The sequence below is a fragment of the Sorex araneus genome, chromosome X (genome assembly GCF_027595985.1).
Source record: "Sorex araneus isolate mSorAra2 chromosome X, mSorAra2.pri, whole genome shotgun sequence".
Taxonomy (NCBI): Eukaryota; Metazoa; Chordata; class Mammalia; order Eulipotyphla; family Soricidae; genus Sorex; species Sorex araneus.
This window is the reverse complement of record NC_073313.1, coordinates 202,335,122-202,359,346: the sequence shown is the minus strand read 5'-3', so window position 1 is coordinate 202,359,346 and position 24,225 is coordinate 202,335,122. Positions and strand designations below refer to the sequence as shown.

The 24,225-nt window shown below is 42.7% G+C and overlaps 1 protein-coding gene across 1 annotated transcript in view; it reads left to right on the top strand.

The window, feature by feature from the left end:
• The window catches only part of STK39 (serine/threonine kinase 39), a 296,613-nt gene that overhangs the window by 91,554 nt on the left and 180,834 nt on the right, over positions 1-24,225 (top strand). Inside the window, exons 6-8 of the mRNA XM_055122270.1 lie at positions 18,861-18,970; positions 19,229-19,330; positions 22,795-22,928. Coding sequence (XP_054978245.1) covers positions 18,861-18,970; positions 19,229-19,330; positions 22,795-22,928 — 346 coding nt within the window. The remainder of the gene's footprint in view (positions 1-18,860; positions 18,971-19,228; positions 19,331-22,794; positions 22,929-24,225) is intronic.

Here is a 24,225-nt window from a genome sequence, read left to right as displayed (position 1 = left end):
CTAAGCACTACTGGGTATAGCACCTACCCACCCCACCCCCCAATAAAATAAGATAAAATCTGATTACTTAGGATTTTTTTTTTAAATGCCTTACCCATTATGTCTTCTGTTCTCAGAGAACTCGCAAATGTCACTTGCTGACAATGAATTTGGGTAGGTTGCTTTGGGAAATGTGATAGATTGAGCTTCAGTACATGTTTGAAGGAGTGGCTGTTTAAAAGTCATGCGGTTCCCACGGCCTAGCACTTTATTTTCCAATTTGATGTCCGTCATAGTGTGAGGAAGCACGGAGAACTTTGACAAGCGACTAAGCCTGTTTGTCTAGAATCAGTGACACTTTTCAGAACAAATAGAAATTCACATAAAACAAGTCACTTTGAGATTGTCACTGCAAATGTATTTATCATAGGATTAAAAACATACCTCTATTAGTGTACTATAAAGATGTGGATTTTAAACATTTGATTTCAAAGAACTTTTTAGAAGCTTATTCTGGGGCATTATATAAAGTCACTCGGGCTCGTTTTTATTGACCTTTGCCTTTTAGGTGTGTCTGTGAATAAGAATTTCCCACTCTACATTTTTTTTTTTTTAATGACAGGAATCAAGTCTGGCACTGAACTTAATCAAGCTAGAACTCTAGTGAGTTACCCTCACATATGTCGATTCAAAGGCAAATTTTGCCTAGTGGATGAGATAGCATCCCTTTCACTTTCTTTTTGTTTGTTTGTTTGTTTGTTTCTGGGAAGTGGGGAGATGATATCCTTAGTCAAAATTTGAATACATTTTCACCTTCCGTCAGTGTCTTGATCATTGAAAACCTGATGACTAAAACTTCTAGCAGGAAAAAGTGCAACTGGGTTCAATTTGTTTCTGGTACTCAGATACTATCCTCTTAGAGCAAGAGGAAGGTATGCAAGTTGGTTGAGGTTTTGTACCCAGAGCTTCTGGATTCTTCTGTTTCCCTTCTGTGTGTGTGTGTGTGGGCAGGATGGGGGCAGAGTATTTCTTGTGCTGAAGAGGAAAGAGGCAACTGCTCCAAGCCACATTCTGTGGACCTTTCTGAGCTTCCCAGACACCAGAGTCAGGAAATGATGGTGCCCTTGGATTTTTGAGTGCCTTGACCCAGAGCACAGGCTGTGTTGCCATACTGTTGTCCTTGATAAAGTCTTGGTTCTGGCCCTATAGTCAAGTTATTTAAGCTCTCTGCACTGCACTTTCCTCATCTGTATGGTGCAAATGAAAGGATTAAAGGAGTGCTTATTCCTTTGTAGAATTGGCTTTCATTGTCTTTGTTTCAGAACAGGAGGGGTGCCTTTACTGAGGGTATGGCAAGTTCACAAGGAAGTAAAGGCTGTACATAACCCACCTGATCCCCCACCTTATCATTTTCCTTTCATTTCTTTACATCATCAGTTTCCCAAATTCCACCAGAGTGAACATGGTTTATTCCGTACACCTGACCTATGGTTTCGCTTGCATAAGGCATAAAGCTTAATGCTGATAGATTAAAGCCTCAACCCCCCTGGTGCACGGGGAAGCCCTCCCCATTTATTTATTTAATTTATTAATTTTTAAGAAAAAATATTCCATCTTTGCTTGACTCACTTCTCCTTCATGACTCCATTTGGGGTGGTCTTTCCTTGGGGAGTCTTTCCCAATCCTTTACTCCCTCACGCCACCCTTGCTCCTTAGTCCAGTGGTGTGAAAATGTGATTTACACACTCTCCTAGAGAATCCAGTTCATAGCATGGTGGTGGGTCTGTATGTGCCCCTCTTGCCTGCAGATTTCGAAACAATGGAAACTCCTTGTGGCTTATCTCATCACCCTCATCCGATGCCTGTCACAGGGCCGCATTAGCTTTTGGTGACCTTTTGGTCTTTGCGGCCTGATGTCAGGCACACTGGACACCTGTCCTGGAAGCTCCTGCAAGTGCAGGAGCCTGTCAGGTGGAGGATGCCCATGAATGCACAGCTGCAAGATTAAAGATTAAAGATAGGGCCACATAATAGAGCGGGATGGAAAGTATTTAAAATATTTAGGTATGAACATGAGTTATGAACATAAAATATTAGGTATGAACATGAACTTTTAAGGCTGAAAGTAGTTATTTTTTTTCCTTTTGGTTTTTGAGTTATGCCTAGCAACCCTCAAGTGCTTCTCCCACTCTGTGTTCTGCTTCTGGTGGTACTCAGGGAACCATGTGGTGCCAGGGATCAAACCTGGGCCTCCTGCATGCTACACATTCGCACAGTCTATACAGCTATCTTCTTGTTTCCTAGGACAAAAACAAAAAACAAACAAGCAAACAAAACAGTTTCAGCTTTCGAGGCTGGAGAGACAGTATAGTGGGTAAGCCCATCTTGGGCTGCCCCAGCTTGGACCCCCCAGCACCACATATGGCCACCGAGTCCTTCCAGTAGTGATCCCTCAGCGCAAAGCCAGGAGTGAGCCCTGCGTACTGTACGCAACTCCAAAACAAAACCAAAACAAAGCAAGGACAGTGTTATCTTTGATTTTAGCTCTCTCTTAGCAAGGAGTGATTAATAAAATGAAGAATGAATACAAATGCAAATGAAAATTTTTGGGGTCTTACAGGGCTTTTTAGTTAACCAAACCATATGGTTTATGGTTCTGAAAATTTATAATTAAGTCAATTATGGCTTAATGAGTTATGTCAAAATTCTCATCTATTATTCTTGTGGCTTAAGTAAATAAGGACAGCGACTTAATTTGCCTCCTTAAGTTTTGAGATCTTGACAAACAGTAACACTTGGTGAAACCACTCACATGAACCAAGAATGCAGTCAATTCTTTCAACTTAGTTTTCCGTTCCATCTGTACAACCACGGGTGAGAAATACTTTGGGGCAGAGAGAAGGGGGTTAAGCAGCCTCCCATCTTTTAACAGCTGCTAGCAGTTGTTTAAGAACTTAAGAAAGTCTTACTGGGTGAACCCCACAGGGAAAATTCACTTTGCTCTGTTACTCTGTACATTTTTCCTCAGCTGTGCACATTTAGCTGGATGTGATGTAGGGTTGAATTTCAAAAAATATCTGGGAGAATATAGGGCAAAGGGGCCTTAGCCTTCCTTTATTTTTCCCTAACCCTCCTTTCCCCCAACTCCCTCCAATTTCTCTCTCCTTCTCTCCATCTCTGCCTTTCTTCCCTTAGGCCTTTAGGATCTAGGAAAAAATGTTTTTAGCCTTAAGAGCAGAACAGTTCAACTCAGGTCTTTTACTTCATCGTTTTCTTCTTCTTTTTTAAATCTATTTTGTTTCTGGATCCTCCATTTGTTTTAAGAGAAACAAAGGTCCTTCCCCATGAAAGCGTAAACATAAAGCCTCTGGTTCAATGCATCTTAAGTGTTTGGTTGTCAGATTATTTATGGAGCATGTTTACTGTGTTCTGGCACAGTGCTCTGAACTTGGTACGCAATGGAGATACAGTGCCTACAGTCTTGAAGTTGACAGTTCTGGTGAAGTTGACATTCAACAGCGAACTGTCAAAGTCAATGAACAATGTGTACTTGGAGGGAAATGCTTATATGGTAGAATCTCGTGTAACTGCAGCTGGCCTAGCTTAATAGCTCATCCTAGGGTAATCTTAAATATATATATGGTAAATATGAGTGGTCTGTGAATGGGGTTCTTCCTCATATAAATTGCAGCATAATCATATCTAGTTCAGAGATTTTCAGGAACTTTGAATAGAGTTAATATATCATTTTTCTCTGTGGAAAAGAACATAGCACTTGCTTACCAGAATGTTTGATGATACAGTAGCCAAAGATGATCTTTTTCTTGGGTCACTATGTTACTCTGTGAACTCAGCCAGGCTCTTTATTGTTGGCTGTCAATGTGTATTACCTGTAAAATGAAAAATCTTGGGCTCTCAAATTTAAAGTCTAAAAATAGTACAAAAATCATGTAATTCAGGACAGGAGAACTGCAACCTTCAGCTAATGACCCCCGCAGACTTCTCCTCTTCCAATCTTCTTCACTTTATTGAATCTGCCGGAAACCGGACACTTCTTCATTCTTTGCTCTCTTGGGTCCATTCTATATCCTGTCCCATTGGTCAGTAAGCTGCACTCTTCACCTCTCTCACTGCCTCTCTGACCACTCCCAGGCTTTCCTGGGTTGTTACTCCGGCAGCCTCTTAAAAAATTCCCTTACTCCACCCTCTCCAGCTTTGTGCTCAGTTCTCCCCACGGCGTGCTGAGCAATGCTGTTCAGCTGAGACAGCTTGCTTCATGCCTTTACTGGAATCCATCCTGTGCTTCCCTGTCTCAGAGTGAAGTCAGCGCCCTCCTGACAGTCCCCCTGGCACCACCAGGTCTGTCTTGTCATGGTACCATTGATCTCACCTACTGCTCTTCCCTTTTTGCTGACCAAGTCACACGGTTTCCTTGCCCCGTATGCTCCTGCCTCATGTCCTTGGCATTGGCTGCACCCTCTGGGTGGAATGACTCTTTCTCAGTACCTCCTTCAGATCTTGGCTCGGTTGGCACATCTGCGAGGCTTCCATGACTGCCCTGTGGTCATGAGACATGATTCTGTGCTCTCCCATCCCTGACCCATTGAAGCAGCCACTCTGGAGGTGAATCTCAACAGAAGACCTCGAGCGGGTCCATGTGCACTAAAGTCTGAGAACATTATATTTGGAAACATTTTTGGTTTGTTGGGTGGCTCTACACTAGAGTACTTGGGGGCCACTCCAGGTTCTGTCCATCAGGGCTGCTCTTGGTGGTACTTGGCAGTGCTGGGGATCTAACCCAGGCCTCCGGCACGCCACACATGCACTCATGCTGCTATGCTCTCTCGCAGGCCCGGCTTGGAAGCTTTACATCATCGTCTATATTTTTCTTTCCCCTCCACTCCTCAACCCCAGCATGGCCATTTTCAAAGGCTGTGGTTGAGAACTGGAAATGGCACTTAGTAAGAGCTCGCTAGAGAGTTGTTGGATGAATTAATGAACATATAAGATTCTGTCCTAAGTTTAGATTAAAATGACGTTGAGCAGCAGAGGTTAAATTATGATCCTCCTCTCACAGTGCCGTTTTTTAATGTGAGTAGTTTTAAATGTGAGGATTTTAAAAAATAAAATCCCAGATTGAAAAATTTGAAAGGTTGTGCTCATCTCAACGAACCTTCTCCGAACTGTGGCAGTGATGTAGATTGTTGCTTTAAATACTTGTGGCAACTGAAATTGTACTATTTTTGTCATCTCCCATAGGGACCATCTCTTTTAAAGTGTACAGATGGGAGGTTCTGATTTTAATAGAGGCATCTCATAGTGGAGCTGGTTGAAGAGAGATTTATATGAAAAAGATCACCTGCAGCGGGATGAATATTGCATAGGAAATTTAGAGTTATTAATATTTGATCTGAGTGGCTTGTGCCTGTTTTTGCAGATATGACCAGCCAGGAGCCCCGTTGCCTGTAGGCGCCTGCCCACCTCCCACCCCCATTTGCTTGGAAAATGAATAATTCTTGCACAATTTGCTTACCTAGTGCTCTCCTTACAACCCTGTTAATTCAGCAGAGTAGGTTTTACAGATGGAGGTGGGAGGGGTTAGGGTGGGGATTGTTGTTCAGTGATTATAGGTTTGTTTAAGGTCATTCTCAAGGTCTTACTGGCTGGTAGCTTTAGGTCTTTTAACCTGGCTAACTTCCTTGCCTTTTGGCTCTCCTCTCCTAACCTTTGGCTTCTTTCTCTCTCTCACTCTTTTTAAAAATTATTTTATAAAGTAGTTCACAGTATTTGATTACATTTAATATTCAAACACCATTCCCACCACCATTGCACCTTGGGCTTCATAATTGGGCAGTTCAGCTACTCTGGGACTCTGTTTACAGCTGTACCTTAAGGAAGTTCCATGAAGCTGTTCTTTGTGGACGTTCTGTCAAAATGTTGGGCCTGCTACTAGCCTCCGTCATTAATTGCTGTTCTTAATCCAATATCAAAGTTTTCTCATCAGGTGATGAACTTGTGCAAGGAGGGGGCGAGTCAGGTATCTGTCCTGTGGCTACATCTACCCAGAGCATCTTTAAAGTTGCTCCTGACTCATACTGGAGAGTCAGAGCTCAAGAATAATTAAGAAGCTTATCAGTGCTTTACCTTGGTTCAAGGTAACAACCCGATTGCCTAGAAGTTGGTTGCAAGTGTGTTCTTGGGTTCTGCCTATCCGTGAATTGTGGAAACTGGCTCTTTTACCTGGCATCAGTCCAGCAGGCGTGGAACTATTTCTCCAGCCTTCTACCCACCTTCCCCCTTTTGCTGCTGTTCCTCCAACTGTGGCCTCTGGCTCAACTTCTCGCTGGAAAGTCACCTGCTTTGGGGAAGGTTCTGTGGCTTTGACGGGTGGTAGACCTTTGGGGATTTGCTTCCCTCACGCAGTATTGTTCTTCTACACGTTGTGTCTTGCTCAGCTGCATTAGTCAACTTAACTGCAAGCCATTTGCGAATTGACATCAGCCACCACCTGTTCTATCTTTTGCCCCCCTTAAGCCTCTATTGTCTTGATTATGAGTATGGTTGAAGAATTGGGGAAGAAGCTGCAGCTTGCCTAACTTCTTTTGCATAACAGCATTTTAACCAAGGGCAGCACTGTAGCACTGTAGCACTGTTGGCTAGTTGTTCATTGATTTGCTCGAATGGGCACCAGTAACGTCTCCATTGTGAGACTTGTTACTGTTTTTGGCATATCAAATACACCATGGGTAACTTGCCAGGCTCTGCTGTGTGTGCAGGATCCTCTTGGTAGCTTGCCGGTCCCTCTGAGAGGGACGGAGGAATCGAGCCCTACCTTCTGTGCTATCGCTCCAGTCCTAACCAACAGTAACCTGTTGATTTTAAAAAAAAAAAATAGTTTGTGCTGTGAATGCTCTTTATTCCATTACAAAGAGCCAACAAATTCTGTCCAGCACACTTAATAGAAAGTGGTGAATTCTAGAGTCTGGCAGTGAGAGGTACCAGTCATGGGGAGGTTGATTTCTTTGTTTCTCTTTTCTTTAGAAAGCTGAAACTTAACTTTTTGCTAATAAAAAGGAAGGGGGTCTTTTGATTTCTTTTTATTTTTTTGCCACCTGAAAAATCTCAAATCATTTTTTTCTGATGTGTCAAAGAAGGTCAGGACCACTTCTTCCTCAGTACTGGATGGGGCTGCATGAATTTCTCTAGAGCAGCTGCAAAGCAACCCCCCAGGGCCAGGACTTAGAAGTTAGGTTGATCATAATTGTCACCATGCATGCTTTGACACTATGATGTGTGTGTGAGTGGACTCTAAGGCCAAATCAGGCCATTGACCACCATTTGCTTGCAAGAAAGAACAGAAAGAATTGAAAACCATGAGTCAGATGGGGGAAAGTTGAATAGGTAGAGAGAAGTTTCCAGATAATGCTCTTTGGTTCTACATCCTCTAAGAGACCTTTCGTCCAGAGCAAGTCAGGTGGTACTCCCCCACGCCCTCCCAATCAGAAAGCAGTGATATGTGAGTAATTGACTCCTAGTAGTAGATAAGGTACCAATATTTTTTTTTTTCAGTTGCCTTGCTTAAATGATGAGTGAACTCAAAGTTCCCTTTCAAGCAGTATAATTGTACCCTCACACACTTGCATTTTAGCGTTTTCATGAGTGAGAAAGGAGTAGTGTTACAAATACCATCACAGCTGCTTACCCCCAGCCTCTCTCCTCTGTGCCCTCAGACGTTTGGTGAGCAGCTGGTCCTGGTAATAAGTATTATCATTATACATTATTTTCATGCATTAAAGATTTTCTATGAATCTGAGCATACCCCTAGAGGTGTACCCTGTGTATGAATTTGTTTGTCTGCTTTGATACATGAAACACCGTGGAGAATCCCAGGTTCAGTGTGGGATATGATTTGTGACATTGACTTTGCTATAAAATACACAGACATGTGCACATAAATGGTTTTCTCCTGCCACCTTATTTTCATTACTATGGTTGTCTGTACCTGGGCAGTGGATGAGGGAAGTGCGTTGCTGGTCATACTCTCAGGTCTAACAGTCGTCCTGAGTCATGTCCGGGAACCACACGGTAATGCAGTTTCTCAAGTGGTGCCTTTTTTCTCCAACCTCACAATGCCTTGAATCAGCGGGATCTTGGTACAATACAGATTCTGATTCATTCAGTCTGGCATGGGGCCCAAGATTCTGCATTTTGCAGTGGCTCCTGAGTGATGCTAATGACTCTGCTCAGTGGACCCTGCTTGGAGTTAGCAGAGGTCCAGACTGGAGCCTGAGGGTATGTACCTCTCCTACGTTCTTATCAACATACTATTGTGTTTGGAGGAGGGAGGTCTCCATAAGAAGAGCCCCCAGACAGCAACTATTGGCAAAACAGTGACTCAGATTCTTTCCCACAGCATGTTTTCTCTACCCCATCCCCGTGCTCCCACTGAGATTCCTGTGCATTTGTATGTTTTATGCGTTGTGCCCCTGGCATTGAAAGTCGTACTTAATTTTGGAACTGTTTAAAACTCCCAAATTGCATTAGGTGCTAAATTGTTTCCTTGCTGATATTCACTAAGTCTTTGGGGGGCTATCAGTGACTGAGTGCTCTTGTAGTGGTTAACTCTTGCTATCAGGAACGATTAAACCTGATGAGGCAAGTGTAACTAAGCGTGCCTGGGCTGGGGAAGGACTTAACTCTTAACAAGAGGAGTTTGGAATTAAGTAGTCGCTGGGAACACGTGTGAGTGCCTGTGTGGTGGGTGATCTCCGTGCAGGCATTCGTTCTTCTGCCATGGCACACAGCAAGGCAGCTTCCGCCTGAGTTCCATAGCCAGGCATTTCCCAGAAGTTGTGGTGCTTTCCTGTCTTTTCTATTGCATTTGTTTGTCCGGCAGCACTCATGCCCATGGTTTGCTCTTGCTCTTGTGTCCTCATGTGACAAATAGGCGGGTGATTCGGGAGCTTTGAATGGTGGCTCTTTTATTGAGGCAGAAAATTGCCTCAGAACTGACTGTACCATATCCCCCATAGAGCTCACAGGTCAGGATTAGGTCAGCGGTCACACCTTCCCCTGGGGATGCAAACTGAGCTCTAGGACTAGTTTAGGTCAGTGCGATTAATCCCCTGGCAAGCAAAATCAGGATCCAGGCAGGGAACAGGTATATTGGGTAGGCAGCCCTGGGCGCATGCTGCCAGCCTGGTGCTGAGAACCCTCCCTGCCTGTATTCAAAGCTCCCCATTGCAGTGGTCACAAAACTGCAGCTCAAAGGAGTCAAGGGAAATTGTCGGGCCCCTTGGAGGCCTTCGCGATTCCATTCTGTAGTGCCTGCTGGGAAGGCTTCACAGTCACCTTGTCCCCCATTTCTGACACCTTTCATTCCCCTTTAGCTAGTGTCAGGGGTTGTGGGTGCGAAAGGTACTGAACATGGTCAGGACCCTGTGGTACCTATATTTGGAAGGGGGACATGTCTCCCACCTCCAGTTTGTCACTGTTAGGCGTCCTGGCTGCTCTGCACACACTTGTGGTGTGTGGAGCAACACTGTTAGAATGGTGAACAAACTGCTCCTGGGGAGTGAAGAAGAAAACAACCCACGGAGTATTGGAGGGTTCTGGCCTAGATTTTACCACATCCTGCCTCAAGAGACTTTTGAGAGGACCACACTGATCACTCCCCACTGTGACTGCAGCATACACTGCACTGGAGATGGCAATGCCCTCTTGTTTCTGCATTGCGGGGGTCCAGGCTTTGCCAGGGATCGAGCCTGAGATGCCTGATGCAAAGCATGAACACCAGCCCTTTAAGTGATGGCTTTATCCCCACCACATCCGGTCTTAGTGCCTCGGCTTTGAGCCCTGCTGCTTGCTCTTGGTGGCCTGAGTTCTGCTGAGCCTGCACCTGGAGAACAGAGGTGCCCCCTCTGCCACCTCCAGTCATGATCTCTCTCCTGCCACAGCTTGCAGGATCCCCAGCAGGCCCAGGACGGGGGCAAATAGGGAACTCTGGCCCATTGTTTTCACTGAGACTTGGCTCTCAGTGCCTGGAGATCTGATGACTCCCTGAAGGTGGCAAGACTCCAGGAGACCGAAAATTATTCCTGTAGTACTGTTTAAAAGCAAAAATAAAACAAGCAGGAAAGCTGGGTTGGAAAGGCTGGGTTTAATTATGCATTTAAACGATAAAATTGAGATATGGCAATTTGGTCAGTTAAAGGAGCTTTTAGCATTCTGCTAAAGTGTGTGATAATTGGGTAAGCTTTGCAACTAGAAAGGCAGAACCCGGGAAGCCCCTGGGTCTCCGTAACCAAATTAGGGCATGAGATACTGAGATGAGAGTGAATTGGGGTTTGGGCCTGGGATGGAATTCTCCAGGTGTTCTGTTTGGAGGATTTTGTTCAATGAGTATTGTGGTCAGAGCTGTGTTTTATGAAGATGAATCTAAATCAGGAGCCTGGATTTAGTTGGAAGAAAAAGGCCTCTAATTCTCTTCACCTCTAGTGTGATTCTCCCAGCCAATGCTTTTTTATGCTCATCAAGAAAATCATCAGGAAAAGGCACCTGGAAGTTACCAGTCACTTGGGAGGATGCCTGTAGTTTGAGTGTGGTATTGTTGGGTAGGGCGTTTGCCTTGCACATGGCCGACCTGGGTTGGATTCCTCAGCCCCTCTCGGAAAGCCCAGCAAGCTACTGAGAGTATCTCGCCCGCATGGCAGAGCCTGGCAAGCTACCCATGGCGTATTCAATATGCCAAAAACAGTAACAAGTCTCACAATGGAGACGTTACTGGTTCCCGCTCGAGCAAATCAATGAGCAACGGGATGACAGTGACAGTGACAGTGATTGTTGGGAAAATTAGCCTGTGTCTTCTAATTTCTTTCTGTGTAGGTCATGTCATCTTCATGCAGTTCAAATTACTGTCATGTTTTCCTGTATTACCTCCTAGCAGAGGCCAGGATTGTGTCTGAATCAGAGTCCTGTGAGCCCTGTAGAGCCAAGGGACACTGGACCCCCTTGTGCACAACCCCTGCTTGCTGCAGTAGTTGGGCTCTGACCAGGGACACATATGCTACCACTGAAACAAAGGAAGCAGAACAAAGCAGCTGCTCATTGTGTGCATTGAAAGAATTAACAAAATGCTTTCTTCTGTTTTACACCTATTAAGGTAGAGTTAGCATCATTTAAATCATAAGTCTTTCCATGCTTCCTTATTCACCCAGTACTGGCAGAGTAACTTGTTTTTCTTTTTGTAGGGCCAGGAGCATGCCCAGTGGGGTTTAGGGTTTACTTCTAGCTCTGTGCTCAGGGTTCAGTCCTGGTGGGACTCGGGTCACCATGCTGCAATGCTGGGGATCAAACCCATACAATTGGCAGTGTGCAAGACAAGTGCCCTGTTCACTTTCCTATCTATTGGGTCTCAATGCAGTGAAACATTTTTTTTTTTCGCTTTTTGGGTCACACCCGGCGATGCACAGGGGTTACTCCTGGTTTTACACTCAGGAATTACCCCTGGCGCTGCTCAGGGGACCATATGGGATGCTGGGAATTGAACCCGGGTCGGCCGCATGCAAGGCAAATGCCCTACCCGCTGTGCTATCACTCCAGCCCCAATGCAGTGAAACATTTAAAGGAAACCTGTGGGAACAGGAAGGCTGGCTGTTGGCTGCCCTATCCATGCTCCTGGGCATTCAGAAACACATTTTGAATTGACCAACACAGTTTTGAGTCTCTCATGAGAAAGGAATAAAACTAAACTGGGACTCAGACCAAATTATGAAAGTATTGTTTGGATGATATAAATATGACATTTCGGATCAACCAGAGAATCCAAAATTAGGTTTTCTGTGTTGGGTACACAACTACATCTTTGCTCAGGGAAGCTCAGGGAGGAGCTTGGTATTAACCCCATTGCTTCCTTGTTGCGTTTTCTTGTACAGAAAATGTACTGGGTTTTCCCCAAAAAAGAACTATGGTTTAGTCAAAAGCCTCTGTTGACACTCTGTGGATTGTTTTTAGATTCACAGTGACTTCCTACGTGGTCTTTGTCTAGTTATTTAATTGTTTCTGTTTGTTTCTTCCTCTTAATTCCATTATCCAGAATATCAGAATTTCTTAAGTATTTGCCTAATCCTATTCATTTCTCTGTTTATGTTACTCCAGGGCTATGGCTGTTTCTGTCTTTCTCCGTAGTTCCTGTTCCTGAACTACGCTTTCCTCCAATTTTCTTTTTCCCAAGAGAGAACGACACTAATCCAAGGTATTCATTGGATCTGGTATAGCTTCCCTGGCCTGGTGCTCAGACATGGTTGGGCTCCTCAGAAATCTCAGTGCTTCTGGATTTTCTGGGTGGTGACCAAAGGACCAAGCGATTGCTTCTGGCAAGGAACTGCTGTCTCAGACCCCCACCTCATTACTTGGAGGCCTAAGAAATTCTTGTCTTTTGTAACACACTTCAAGTATATTTTAAGACAGCTCTGAACACTCAAATATCAATTCTGTTACTCAAGCATTGAATAATCTGACCTTTTCTTTTTCCATATACAAGTCATGTGCCTTTCCATAGATATACTAGATACTGTTGTTTGAGGTAGGCCAGGGTTGGCAACGGATCTAACAACATCACGCCCAGGTTTTAAGGAAATAAAATATTGACGAGCCAAGTTTTGCCATTCATTAGCAAACCAACAAGACCCTCAAGGTAGCTCATGGTTTATTCTGTAAATCGAAAGAAATTTCTGCTCTCTGTCCTTCCAGGTGAATGACAAATTTGTTTGAAGCAGATTCCAAGATTCCAGATGCTGTTTTCTTGTGTCCTGGTACTTGGCATCTAGAATCCAAACTGGTTAGATATTTCACTTACACTGGGCCTGGCTGGATATATACTTACATATATATATATGTATATATATACACACATATATGCATATATATACACACATATATACATATATATATATATTTTCATTTGAATCATGCAAAATAAGTTATGCAAAAGTCCTACTGCAATTTATTTTGTATTGTATTTATTTTTTAGTACAAGCAACTCCATAGATGTTTCCTTTTCTATATATAATATATGCATATACATATGTGTGTGTGTATACACTAAGAAATTCTAGGAAATTTTTCTTTTTTGGGGGGGCATACCCTGAAGTGCTCAGAATTTACTTCTGATTCTGCACTCAGGGATCACTCCTGGCTGGGCTCAGGGGGAACAATATAGGGTACCAAGAATTGAACCTGGGTGGTCAGCTGCATGTCAGACACACACCCTATTCACTGTGCTATCTCCATAGCCTGGGAATTTTTTTTTTTTTTTGAATCATAGCAAGTAGTCAAACTGCTGGTTAAAAATATGTGCAGTTTTACTAGAAATCATACAGTTGTTCTGAAAATTGGGTTTGTAGGGTCTAAGAGTTTACCTTTTACTAACAGTAATTTAGCCCCTCAGTGTAGTCATTGACTCCCTTCCTTTGACCTGTGAAAACTGATGCCTGACATGCATCACGCCTGTCAGCAGTCACTCTTTTCCCTGGATAATAACCCCTTTTGGGCATTCACCTGCCTCCTAGATATCTATGGTGAGATGCAAATAACAGAAATACTTGTGACAGCTGCCTCCAGCATCCTGAATCAAATGTGACCAGAAGTCCATTGTCCTCCGCGGCATGGAGCATTCTGGATCTCATTGCCAGCTGACCACCTGGGTGGTTGTCTCACAAATACAATTTTTCATGGTGTATGTGGAAGTGTTTTAGGTACATTTAGATACTGTAATGCAGTTGGCGAACTAGTTTCACAGACAGAACCATGGAGGGAGAGTTGCTTTTCCTCATGAGCATAATTTTTTTTTTTTGACATGAACTCGTTGTGAACAATAATAGAAAAGTGAGTTTTTCACATCAAGATCCTGGGAAAATTGGGAGCAGCGCAACACTGGGTTCTCTGGGGAAATGGTCATTCGCTGCTGAATAGCAGACATCTGCTTCAGATCTAGGAGCACTGAGGGTGGAGTCTGGCTCCGAGGGACGGCACATCCCTGCTACCCCTGACACAGAGATAGTGGAGAGAGCCTCTCTGGAATCATACCACCATTCCAATGCTCTCACTCGCGGTTGGCTCCCATTGGCATTTGAGTGTTTGACCCTTGCAGCTGTCAGACAGTTTTTCTTCTTGGCTCAGCACTTGTGCTTCACTCATGCTGTTTCTTTGTCTGGAATGCCATTTCCTGTCAGGCTTGTCTCTTCAGACCGTAACTTCATCTTCAAGGCCCAGTTCAAGACCCATGTGGATGCAGAGTCTTTCAGGCTCATACGGTCCCAACACCTCTGCTTCCACACAGCCAGTGTGGCAGGGCATTTGACCTTCCACACGTGTCTTCTCTCTTCTACATGCCACTTAAAAAAAAAGTTTAATTAATTATTATTTTTTTTTATCCCCTTCTGTTTCCTTTTCTTCATTGTTGATGTTGCTGTGGTGACCGGGGTGGCAGGTGGTGGCTGTCACACACTTGGGTGCGTATTGTTAGTTGAGGTGCTGACATACGATTGCTGCATCCTTTGTTGATTATGGTTGTGGCACTTGTCGGTTGCTGTGCTGCTCACACACATGCTTGTCAGTGGTCATTCTTCTGGCCGTGGCAGTAGTCCATCTTTTTATTTGGGGTGCTCACCAGGGCCACACATCTTTTGGTGGTGCTCACACACACTTGGCTGTGGTACACTGAAACCCACTTTTAGGTCTGTCACCTGGGGTCATAGAGAGCCGAGCTGCTAGGATATTGCTCCATACATATGGGACACCTGGGATTTGGACTCAGGACCATTTGCTTTCAGGACAGGCACGCTTGCGAGAACTGTTATTATAGGCTGAGAATGGAGCGCAGGGTCTGAATTAGAGTAGTAATAAGGGAGTGAGTGAGTGAGTGAGTGAGGAATGGGGATCACATTTGTGTATTACGTAGAGGGCGTTCGACTATATCCCAGGAGGTACTTATGTCCCTGCTTTATTTTTTTTTATAATATTTTTGTTTGTTTTTGTTTAGACAGTAGTGATTTACAAATATGTTGACAAAAGAGTTCCAGGTATACAATGTCCCAGTTTCAATTCCACCACCATTGTCCGTATCCTCCACTAGTGACTCAGGTTCCCTCTCATCCCCGCACTTCCACCCATAGTCTGTCTCCTTGAAGACAAAATTTTTTTAAAAAAAATTTATTGAATCACTGTTATATAGTTACAAGCTTTCATGTTTGGGTTACAATCACACAATGATCAAACACCCATCCCTCCACCAGTGCACATTCCCCACCACCAATATCCCCGGTACCCCCCCCCCCCCTTTTCCACCCTCCCCTTGCCTCCATGGCAGACAATATTTCCCATACTCTCTCTTTACAAAGACACATTTTTAAATTTGATTGTTGTAGTTTGGGTTCCAGGCCTACTGTAGTATCGCACCTAGTGGTTTGGGTAGATACAGTTAGCTCTACATCACAGAGAATTCCAAGGGCCTTTTGCCCTCTGTTACCTCCATAACTGCCTCTTCTTGCTAACCCCCCTCCAGTTCTCTACTTTCTGGTTATTTTGTTCTTGTTGTTGTTTGCTTTGTTTTGTTCTCGAGCCACACCTGGTGGTGCTCAAGAGCACCTGGGGTTACTCCTGACTCTGTGTTCAGAAATCACTCCTGGTGGGCTCACAGGACCGTGTGGGATGCTAGAGATTGAATCTGGGTCAGCCTCAGCAAGTCAGACACTCTACATACTCCAGTATCTCTCCATCCCCCTTTCTTGTAGTTTTGTTGCACTAATCTATTTAAAGCTTCAAAAAAAATATTGGGGTTTATTAAAAAAAAATATTTGGATTTTACACCAGACAGTGCTCAAGGTTTACTCCTTGTGCTGTTCTCAGAGATCACACCTGGCAGGGCTTGGACAACCATATGGGGTGCCAGGGATCAGATCCAGGTCAGCTGCGTGCAAGACAAGTGCCTTCCTCGCTGTACTATTGCTCCAGCTCCCTGTTTATCTAATCTGGAGCCAATGATACATTCGATACCTTCCATTCCCCAACATGTTACTGTGTGTACAGATTAGTGAGAACATTGGGTATTTGTCCTTCTTCTCACTTATTTCACTTACCCTGAGGTCCTGCAGTTCCATCCAAGTTGTAGCAAGTTGCATGATTTCATCTCTCCTCAGCACTGCGTTGTATTCTATCGTGCATATAAATCCCGGCTTTTAAAGGTGACTTCAGGTGACATAAAGGCTAGGTCAGTGGTACAGGAATCTGGGGAAAGCATCGGGGTGGTAACTTAAGAGGCAACGACAGGACTCTTGGTTTCCTTGGGATGCGTGTGGAACGGCCAAGGTGGTGGCAGTGGGATGCAAAGAAGTAGACAGAATCAAAAAGAAGATGTCCGTGCCTGTTAGTTACCGGGGGCACAGCCTTCCCTCTGCTCTGAGTTGCGCTTATTCCTGGACTGGGAAGACGGACGAGCCAACTGTGTGTGCAGCCTTTGATTCCCTGTTGCCAGAGAACTGTTCAATGCCCTGACCCTCCTGTAGCTGGCTGCGCTCTCCCTCTGGCTGTACAGCCGTAGCCTTTCGAAACAAGGCTGCCTTTCACCCTTCTCGCACTGTCATCTGTGCGCCGTCTCGACAGAATATACTAATTTTCCTGTTTACAGAAGCACACTGTGTACTTGGGTCAAATATCCTGTTTCTCAGCACACACAAATCTTTCTGTATGTACCTGTCAGCCACACACAGGCGCAAATTGTGTATTTATTCTGTTGTCATAAGGAAGAGAGGGTATTAGGGTTGGTTTTCTGCTTCTGGAATTTTTGCTCTGAGTTTTAAAGACGGTTAACCATCTGCTTATGACTTTAAAGTGAGTGTTCTAAGTGTAGGCTATGAATAGATATGCGAATCATGAAAGCGACATTGAAGGGGTATTGTCGGTAATGAATGGATGCTGTGCATGCATTTCTTTACTGTCTTTGCAGCTTTAGAAGGGTTCAATGTAGTCAGGTGGTATTTTTCAGGAATTAAAAAAAATGTTAACTACACTTTTAGAGTTTCTATATCTCTTTTAAAATCCCTGCATCTTTCTTGAGAAGAGTTTGGGGTGTAGGATCAGTTCAAATGCAGTAACACGATCTATTTTTCCTTAAAACAACTTTTATACCACAGCTTTACTTATTTCTGAATAACGCATACTTATTTAATATTGTTACTGCAAAGTTATTTTGATAGCTTTCATGTTAGGCTCATTTTTAAAGTTCTTTTCAGAAACATAAAGTATGCTGAAATAAACTTTCGAAAGCCTTAACTTATTCTCTTCTCTTTTAACTGATTATAGTGGATGTTTACCGGTGACTCGGTTGTCCTTGCTTTCTCTGTAAGAAAATGAAATTTATCTCCTACCTCCAAACAGGACACTGGTTCACTGGTTCTCCAGATCTCTTTTCACAAGGCTTTCAGTTTTCTGAAATTCTTATACAGCAGTATAAGAATTCAAAGAGTTTGGGAATTTGGCACACACGTGCAAATTAAATTAGCCACTTAAAGGTTTGCTTTTGCTCAGATGTAGCATGAGAGTAGTCACTGGAACAAAGACACCATTTGTCCGTTTCTGTTTCTTTCACTTGTGGTTGAAGTCCCCGTTGGGGGTTGAGTAAATTTAAATGTAAATAACATGAAACAGCTAACATAGTCCATCTTAGTCCCAATGTTATTGCATAACTGAATATCATAGACCTAAAGTAAATGCTAATACTACACTTCTGACCTTAGTCTGTACTCCACAATGTTCTTTGGTAATTGCTGCCATGCTGGCAGTCAACAAAAAAGCTGAGTAAAGAAGAATTATATGAAAGCAATTTGACAGGGCTCATAAATATGCAGTCCACTGTGGTGTTTTTGAGTGGCTACCTTTTTTTTTTTATTACTATTTGCTTGGTTACCATTAAGCTGTTCTTGAGTTGGCGTTTACTAAGAGGTCTATACTAACCCTCAGAAGTCGGCTCTTTAACTTATTAACTGATTTTAATCGTTGGTAAAAATGTGAGCAGAAATGCCTGTGTTAATAACCAATTGATGTATTCGTTCCTCTTCCTACTGTCACATAGAAACTATTTTTGCTTATATTCATTTCTTTATATATAGTGTGCCTCATTAATCTATGGGCTCATAAAAAGAATGTCTCGTATATAATGGATGTTAAGAGTATTATTTAATTCTACAAGCTATCCCATTTATACCCATGGAAATTACCCCATGAGCAAGCATTAGAATAACAAAACAAAATAATGTTTGCTGACAGAGCTCTTCTTTTGTGTTGGCTGCTACATATGGACAAACCTCGACTTGTCAGCTTTATGTACCTGGCTTTGTGGATTTACCATTAGGACTTCAGCTAATGGGTTAGAGAGCACTATTTAGACACGGGAATGTAGAATATTATTCATCTTTCATTTTTTTTTCCCAGAAAAGGAACATTCCAGACAATGTTGTGGAATTGAAGGCTAGAAAATAGTAATAAAAAAAATTGTGAAAAGAAACTGTACCAATGGAAATGGGTTTATATATACATGTGTATATTATGAAATCCCTTATGATCAGTTATGGCTTTTGATACCTTGAACAGGAGAAAATAGAATTTGACATACTGAGCTTTGAAACTGGTGGGTTTTCCAACTCTCACATGTTTTCTAAAGTATAGGGGATGGCAGATGGTAGGGTCACCTTGGTGTACCTGAGAGATTTCCAGGAACATGTTTGGAATGATTTCTCATCATTGCACAGCTCAGTAGGAAGAGCTGTTCATCAAGTCAGAACTTATAAGCAGTAATGTTTTACATAAAATATTTTTTTCCCTTTCAGATTTCGGGGTAAGTGCATTCTTAGCAACAGGGGGTGATGTTACCCGAAATAAAGTAAGAAAAACCTTTGTTGGCACCCCGTGTTGGATGGCCCCTGAAGTCATGGAACAGGTAAAAAGAAAAGAAAGGGTTGTTTTGGTTGGTATAGAGTAGCAACACATACCACCCATGCACTGACATTTCATTCAGAACACTCATTTCATTAGAATGAACCATGTAGCTAAGACTTAATTCTGGACTGCTGGGACTCCTTAGCATATAAAGTTAAAATTGCACAGATGCAGTGGTGAATTTCTGGCACAACACGGACTACATGACGTAGAACATGCCTGCTATGTAACTGTATTTTTTTCCTGATTCCTTCCTTAGGTGAGAGGCTATGACTTCAAGGCTGACATGTGGAGCTTTGGAATAACTGCCATTGAGTTAGCAACAGGAGCAGCGCCTTATCACAAATATCCTCCGATGAAAGTAATTACTCTTGGAAATAATATGTCGGGTTTGAAATACGATTTAATGGAATCTCTTCTGCAGTTCTTTTAAACATGGTCACTTTTTCCCCCTGCTTAAACCTGAGGAGAATTAATGGAAGCGTGTCGCTGGTTTGAATGTTTTATTTTCTCAGGGGACAAAATAGGACAGAAGTAGTGCATTTCCAGGCACTGGAGTTTGCTTGGTTTCTTGGCATGGAGCTGGCTGACACATGTGATCAGCTTGGTCCCTGGAGGTTGATAGCTATGACAAATGCAGGCCATTATTCCTTTGATAGTAGAAAACAGCACTCCCACCCCTGCCCTCAGGAAAATCTGAAAATAGATTAGGGTGATAGCAGTTTTCCAGTTGGACTTCCCAAACATTCATACTCCCCCTCTTTAAAAAAAAAAAAAAGAAATGGTTTATGAGACTTCACTTCTGTTCATGTTATATTGATGACTCATCTAATTTCCTTGCCCTCCCCCACCTCCCACACTGGGTGACTTGCAAACAGTGCTCAGGGGACAGCTCTGGTGATAGATGACTATCTGGATAGGTGACCGTATAGTTCATTGACCATCACTCAGCGGCCATCAGGGCTCTGCCTGAGGCTTTGGGTGGAGGGTGTGTGTGGGGTGCCAGGGTAGCAGGAATCAAGCTCCAGCTCTGGCCTTGTGTGCATGTGCTGTGCATGTGCGCCAGTCCTTTGAGCTTTATCCCAGCCGCTGATGGCTCAGCTGTTAAAAGGGAGCCTTGTGATTTTAAGAAATAACATATATTTGGATAGAGTTCTCAGATATTTATATTTTTTTGATTTGATTACAATCATTTATTTATTTATTTATTTTTGGAAACTTTAAGAAAAATTTATTTATTTTTTAATTAATGAGTCACCGTGAGGGTACAGTTACAAATTTACCCATTTTTGTGCTTGTGTTTCCCTCATTCATTGTTTGAGAACCCATCTCTCCACCAGTGCCCATTCTCCACCACCAATGAACCCAGCATCCCTCCCACCCTCCAATCCTGTCCCTCCCCACCCCACCCCGCCTCTGTGGCAGGGTATTCCATTTTGTTCTCTCTCTCCTTTTGGGTGTTGTGGTTTGCGATAGGGGTATTGAGTGGCCATCGTGTTCAGTCTCTCTTCTACTTTTTAAAAAACTACTTTATACCTTTATTTCTTATGGTTTTGAGAGCATAATATCCAGGTTATTTTACCCAACTAGATTTTTTTTTGAGGTGGAAATAATTGAGTGCAAACTCAATTTTATATAGTGAATAGTGTACATATTTGTTTTGACTTTTCCTTAGGAAAATATCTGGACTATTTAGAAATATTTACAAACACCCTAAATTTTTTTAAAGTTAAATAGTTTTAACTGATGAAGGGATGGGTATTCGAGCATTGTATAACTGAGATTTAAACCTGAAAACTTTGTAACTTTCCACATGGTGACTCAATAAAAAATTAAAAAAAAAACTATATCCATAATCTGATAACTTTTTGAAAAAAAATAAATAGTTTTAACTGATTGAAAAGTAACATATTCTTAGTGTAGAAATTTGAAAATAAAAGTAAGTATAAAGACAAAAATACTCATCTATAATCTCATCAAATACATGCAGTCATTGTTAAGATTTTTAGAATTGATTGTTATTTGTTTGTTTGTTTGTTTTTGGTCACACTTCCTTTGTGTTCAGAGGTTATACCTGACTCAGCTCAGGGGTCACACCTGGCGGTGCTCTTGGGACCAACTATGTGCAGACTTGAACCAGAGCCTTAATCTCAGTACTATCTCTCTGGTTCCTTGTCTTTTTTTTTTTTTAACCATATATTTCTGTACTCATTTCTTATTTTGTGGAAGTTATTTATATACATACCTGATTTTTTTTATATACCTTTTCTTTTTTTTTTTTTTTTGCTTTTTGGGTCACACCTGACAGTGCACAGGGGTTACTCCTGACTCATGCACTCAGGAATTACTCCTGGCGGTGCTCAGGGGACCATATGGAATGCTGGGAATCAAACCCGGGCTGGCCACGTGCAAGGCAAATGTCCTACCCACTGTGCTATTGCTCCAGCCCCTACATACCTGATTTTATTAGAAAGTTTAACAATTAATTGATTATAAAGAGGAAAAGCATTCAGGTAACTCAGAAGGCTATTTTGTTCCCATTCTGTTTTTGTTTAATTTTTATTCTTTTCCTTCTTTCCCTGACTCTTTAGTGTTTCCCACCTGAACCCAGAGTCATGCAGACTAATCCCAGCCTAGAGTCCTGAATGCCTTTTCTGCAGCCTTCACAGGCCGCCCCCCCCCCACAACACCACTTTCTGCTGCTGGCTATTATCTTCCACAAATAATAAACTGTCACTTTAATCCTTCATCTATTCACACATCTGAAAGTCTTTGGAAGAGTCTTGGCATGTATAGCATTTGCATAAATTACATCTGATTTATGCACAGTGAGGGTTATTCATTTTATAGGTCAATAGTTTACTTCCAAGTCTATTTTTTTGAAGCTAATAATTTTATATTTGTGTGAGAGTAGAACTTTTATCTTCTTGTATTTGATTTCTTTGTTTTGTTTTGTCCCTCTCTGAAAGCAGCATAGGCTTTTGCTCGCTGTGGGGTGTAGGGAGGGACCTAGTTGTATCCTGCCTATCTTTTGATGTCTGACTGTCACAGTTTTGCCAAGCCTTTAAGCAGTTTTTTAAATATATGTTTTGTCACTTGAGAGACAAAAAAAGTTTATGTATTATCTCTTTGTGGCTTTATATTTAGGGTGTTACAGAAGCTTTAAGTACAGTGGGTTCCCTCCTAACGAATGACCTGTTCACAGGACGGTTCACTGCTGCTCTGGCCCTCCCTCTCTCTCCTCCGCCACCCCCTTTCCCAGCCAGATCCCCAGCCTGCACTGAACACATACAGCTCCGCGCTCGGGGAGCCTGTGTTATAGCCAGTTCCCAGGAAACTCTGTTCTGCTTGCAATGGGAGACCGTTCTTCACTTGGGGAGCAGATTTTTTTTTTTTAAATTCAGTCAATAGATTAACAAAAAGGTTAAAGGACATGTGAACAGATTTGCAAAAGGAAATGAATTATATACATATATATGGAGATTTAGAATCATGAGGAAGAACATTTGTACCTAAAATCACTGTAGCAATGCACTGTAGGACTGTCATCCCGTTGTTCATCGATTTGCTTGAGCGGGCACCAGTAACATCTCCATTTTGAGACTTGTTGCTGTTTTTGGCATATTGAATATGCCATGGGTAGCTTGCCAAGCTCTCCGAGAGGAATAGAGGAATTGAACCCAAGTTGGCCACGTGCAAAGCAAGCACCCTACCCGCTGTGCTATCGCTCCAGTCCACCTAAAATCACGAGAAAGAAAAATTAAAAACTCAAACATAGCCGTCACTGTACTGAGATTCTGTTTTCTTGTTTTTTTTCTGCTGCAGGTATTAATGTTAACTTTGCAGAATGACCCACCCACTTTAGAAACAGGAGTTGAGGATAAAGAAATGATGAAAAAGTATGGCAAGTCCTTTAGAAAATTGCTTTCACTATGTCTCCAGAAAGATCCTTCCAAAAGGTATGTCAATCTTGGTGGATGAGTTGATGACCTGGTTTGAGCCATGACAAAGCTGTATTTGTAGATGGGGTAAGGCTGTGTGAGGACACCTGAAAGGTAGTTCTAGTCCACAGGAAATCTCGCTCAGGTCCCCAGATTCCCAGCCTGCTTGTGCAAGGCAACGTGAGTCCAGGAGGGAGAGAAGTGAATGAGGACAAGGCAGAGGCAGAGGGAAAATTGTTTGCATTAATGGGATTCACTGTACTTGTTAGGTGTGGGCGCTCATCATAGGAAGTGAAGTAAAATAGAAATCAGAAGTAGCAGGCAGTGGTGCACTCTGTCTGAAGCTAAGCTAATATTCTGCTCTGTGTAGGTTGAGCTGACCTCTCAGGATTTGAATATCCTGCTAGCTCCAGTCTAAACCAGGCAGAGCTATTGAATTTTGCATGAGCTTCCTTTTAGTTGCAGAACTAGTTGTTTGTGCTGTTTCAAAGATTATCAGTAAAGAAGATTAAGATTTTTAGGTTAGAAAGATTCGTCCTGTAAACAGAATCAAATAGTTTTAAATGAACATTAGTGTTTCCTCTCCTTCTTGAGTTATTGCCCTTCACTGCAGAGTCTGATGTTGGACTTTGTTTCTTCCTTCTTGATTTCTGTGACTTTCAGATATCCTGGGTGGTGATAATGGAGCTCAGTGCAGTGTTCTTTATCACAAAACGGAAGAATGTGCAAGATGTGAACTCCACACAGGGTTTGCCTGGCTACATACATGCTGTCCATTTATAGGTCTGGTAGTGTGTATGGTACAGGAGCTGCTGACAAACACTGAGCGCAAATCACACCCTGGCAGAGGCCCCTGAGAAGGGAGTGTCTCCATTTACCCCCTAAGGTCTGATTTGATACTGACAGTTGAAAATGTAAAAACCGACTTTCTTCTGGAACTCTTTACCACCCTGCTTTACTCCGTGACCTTCTGCTGGGGCAGCCTGCCCTTCCATAGGTTGAATGCAATTTTCATTATTTTATTTTTCGCATTTCTGGCTGCTCTCTTTGCCCCTTTGCAGTTTACTCTTCATCTTGAATGATTTTCCATATCAGTCACTTTTCTCGTGGAGGTGGTCGAGAGTGTGCTATGAGGAATCTTGACATTATTTATGGTAAAAGGCATAGCTATTTTGTCATGACTCAAGGCTATTTCTGCTGTATATCTCACTTGCCCATTATATTTGATCTCTAGGGCTGCTTTCTCTTCTGAGGTTGCTTTTCTCCCTCACAGAGATTTACTTCTTTAAATGTCTGTTTGCAGGAAATACTCTTA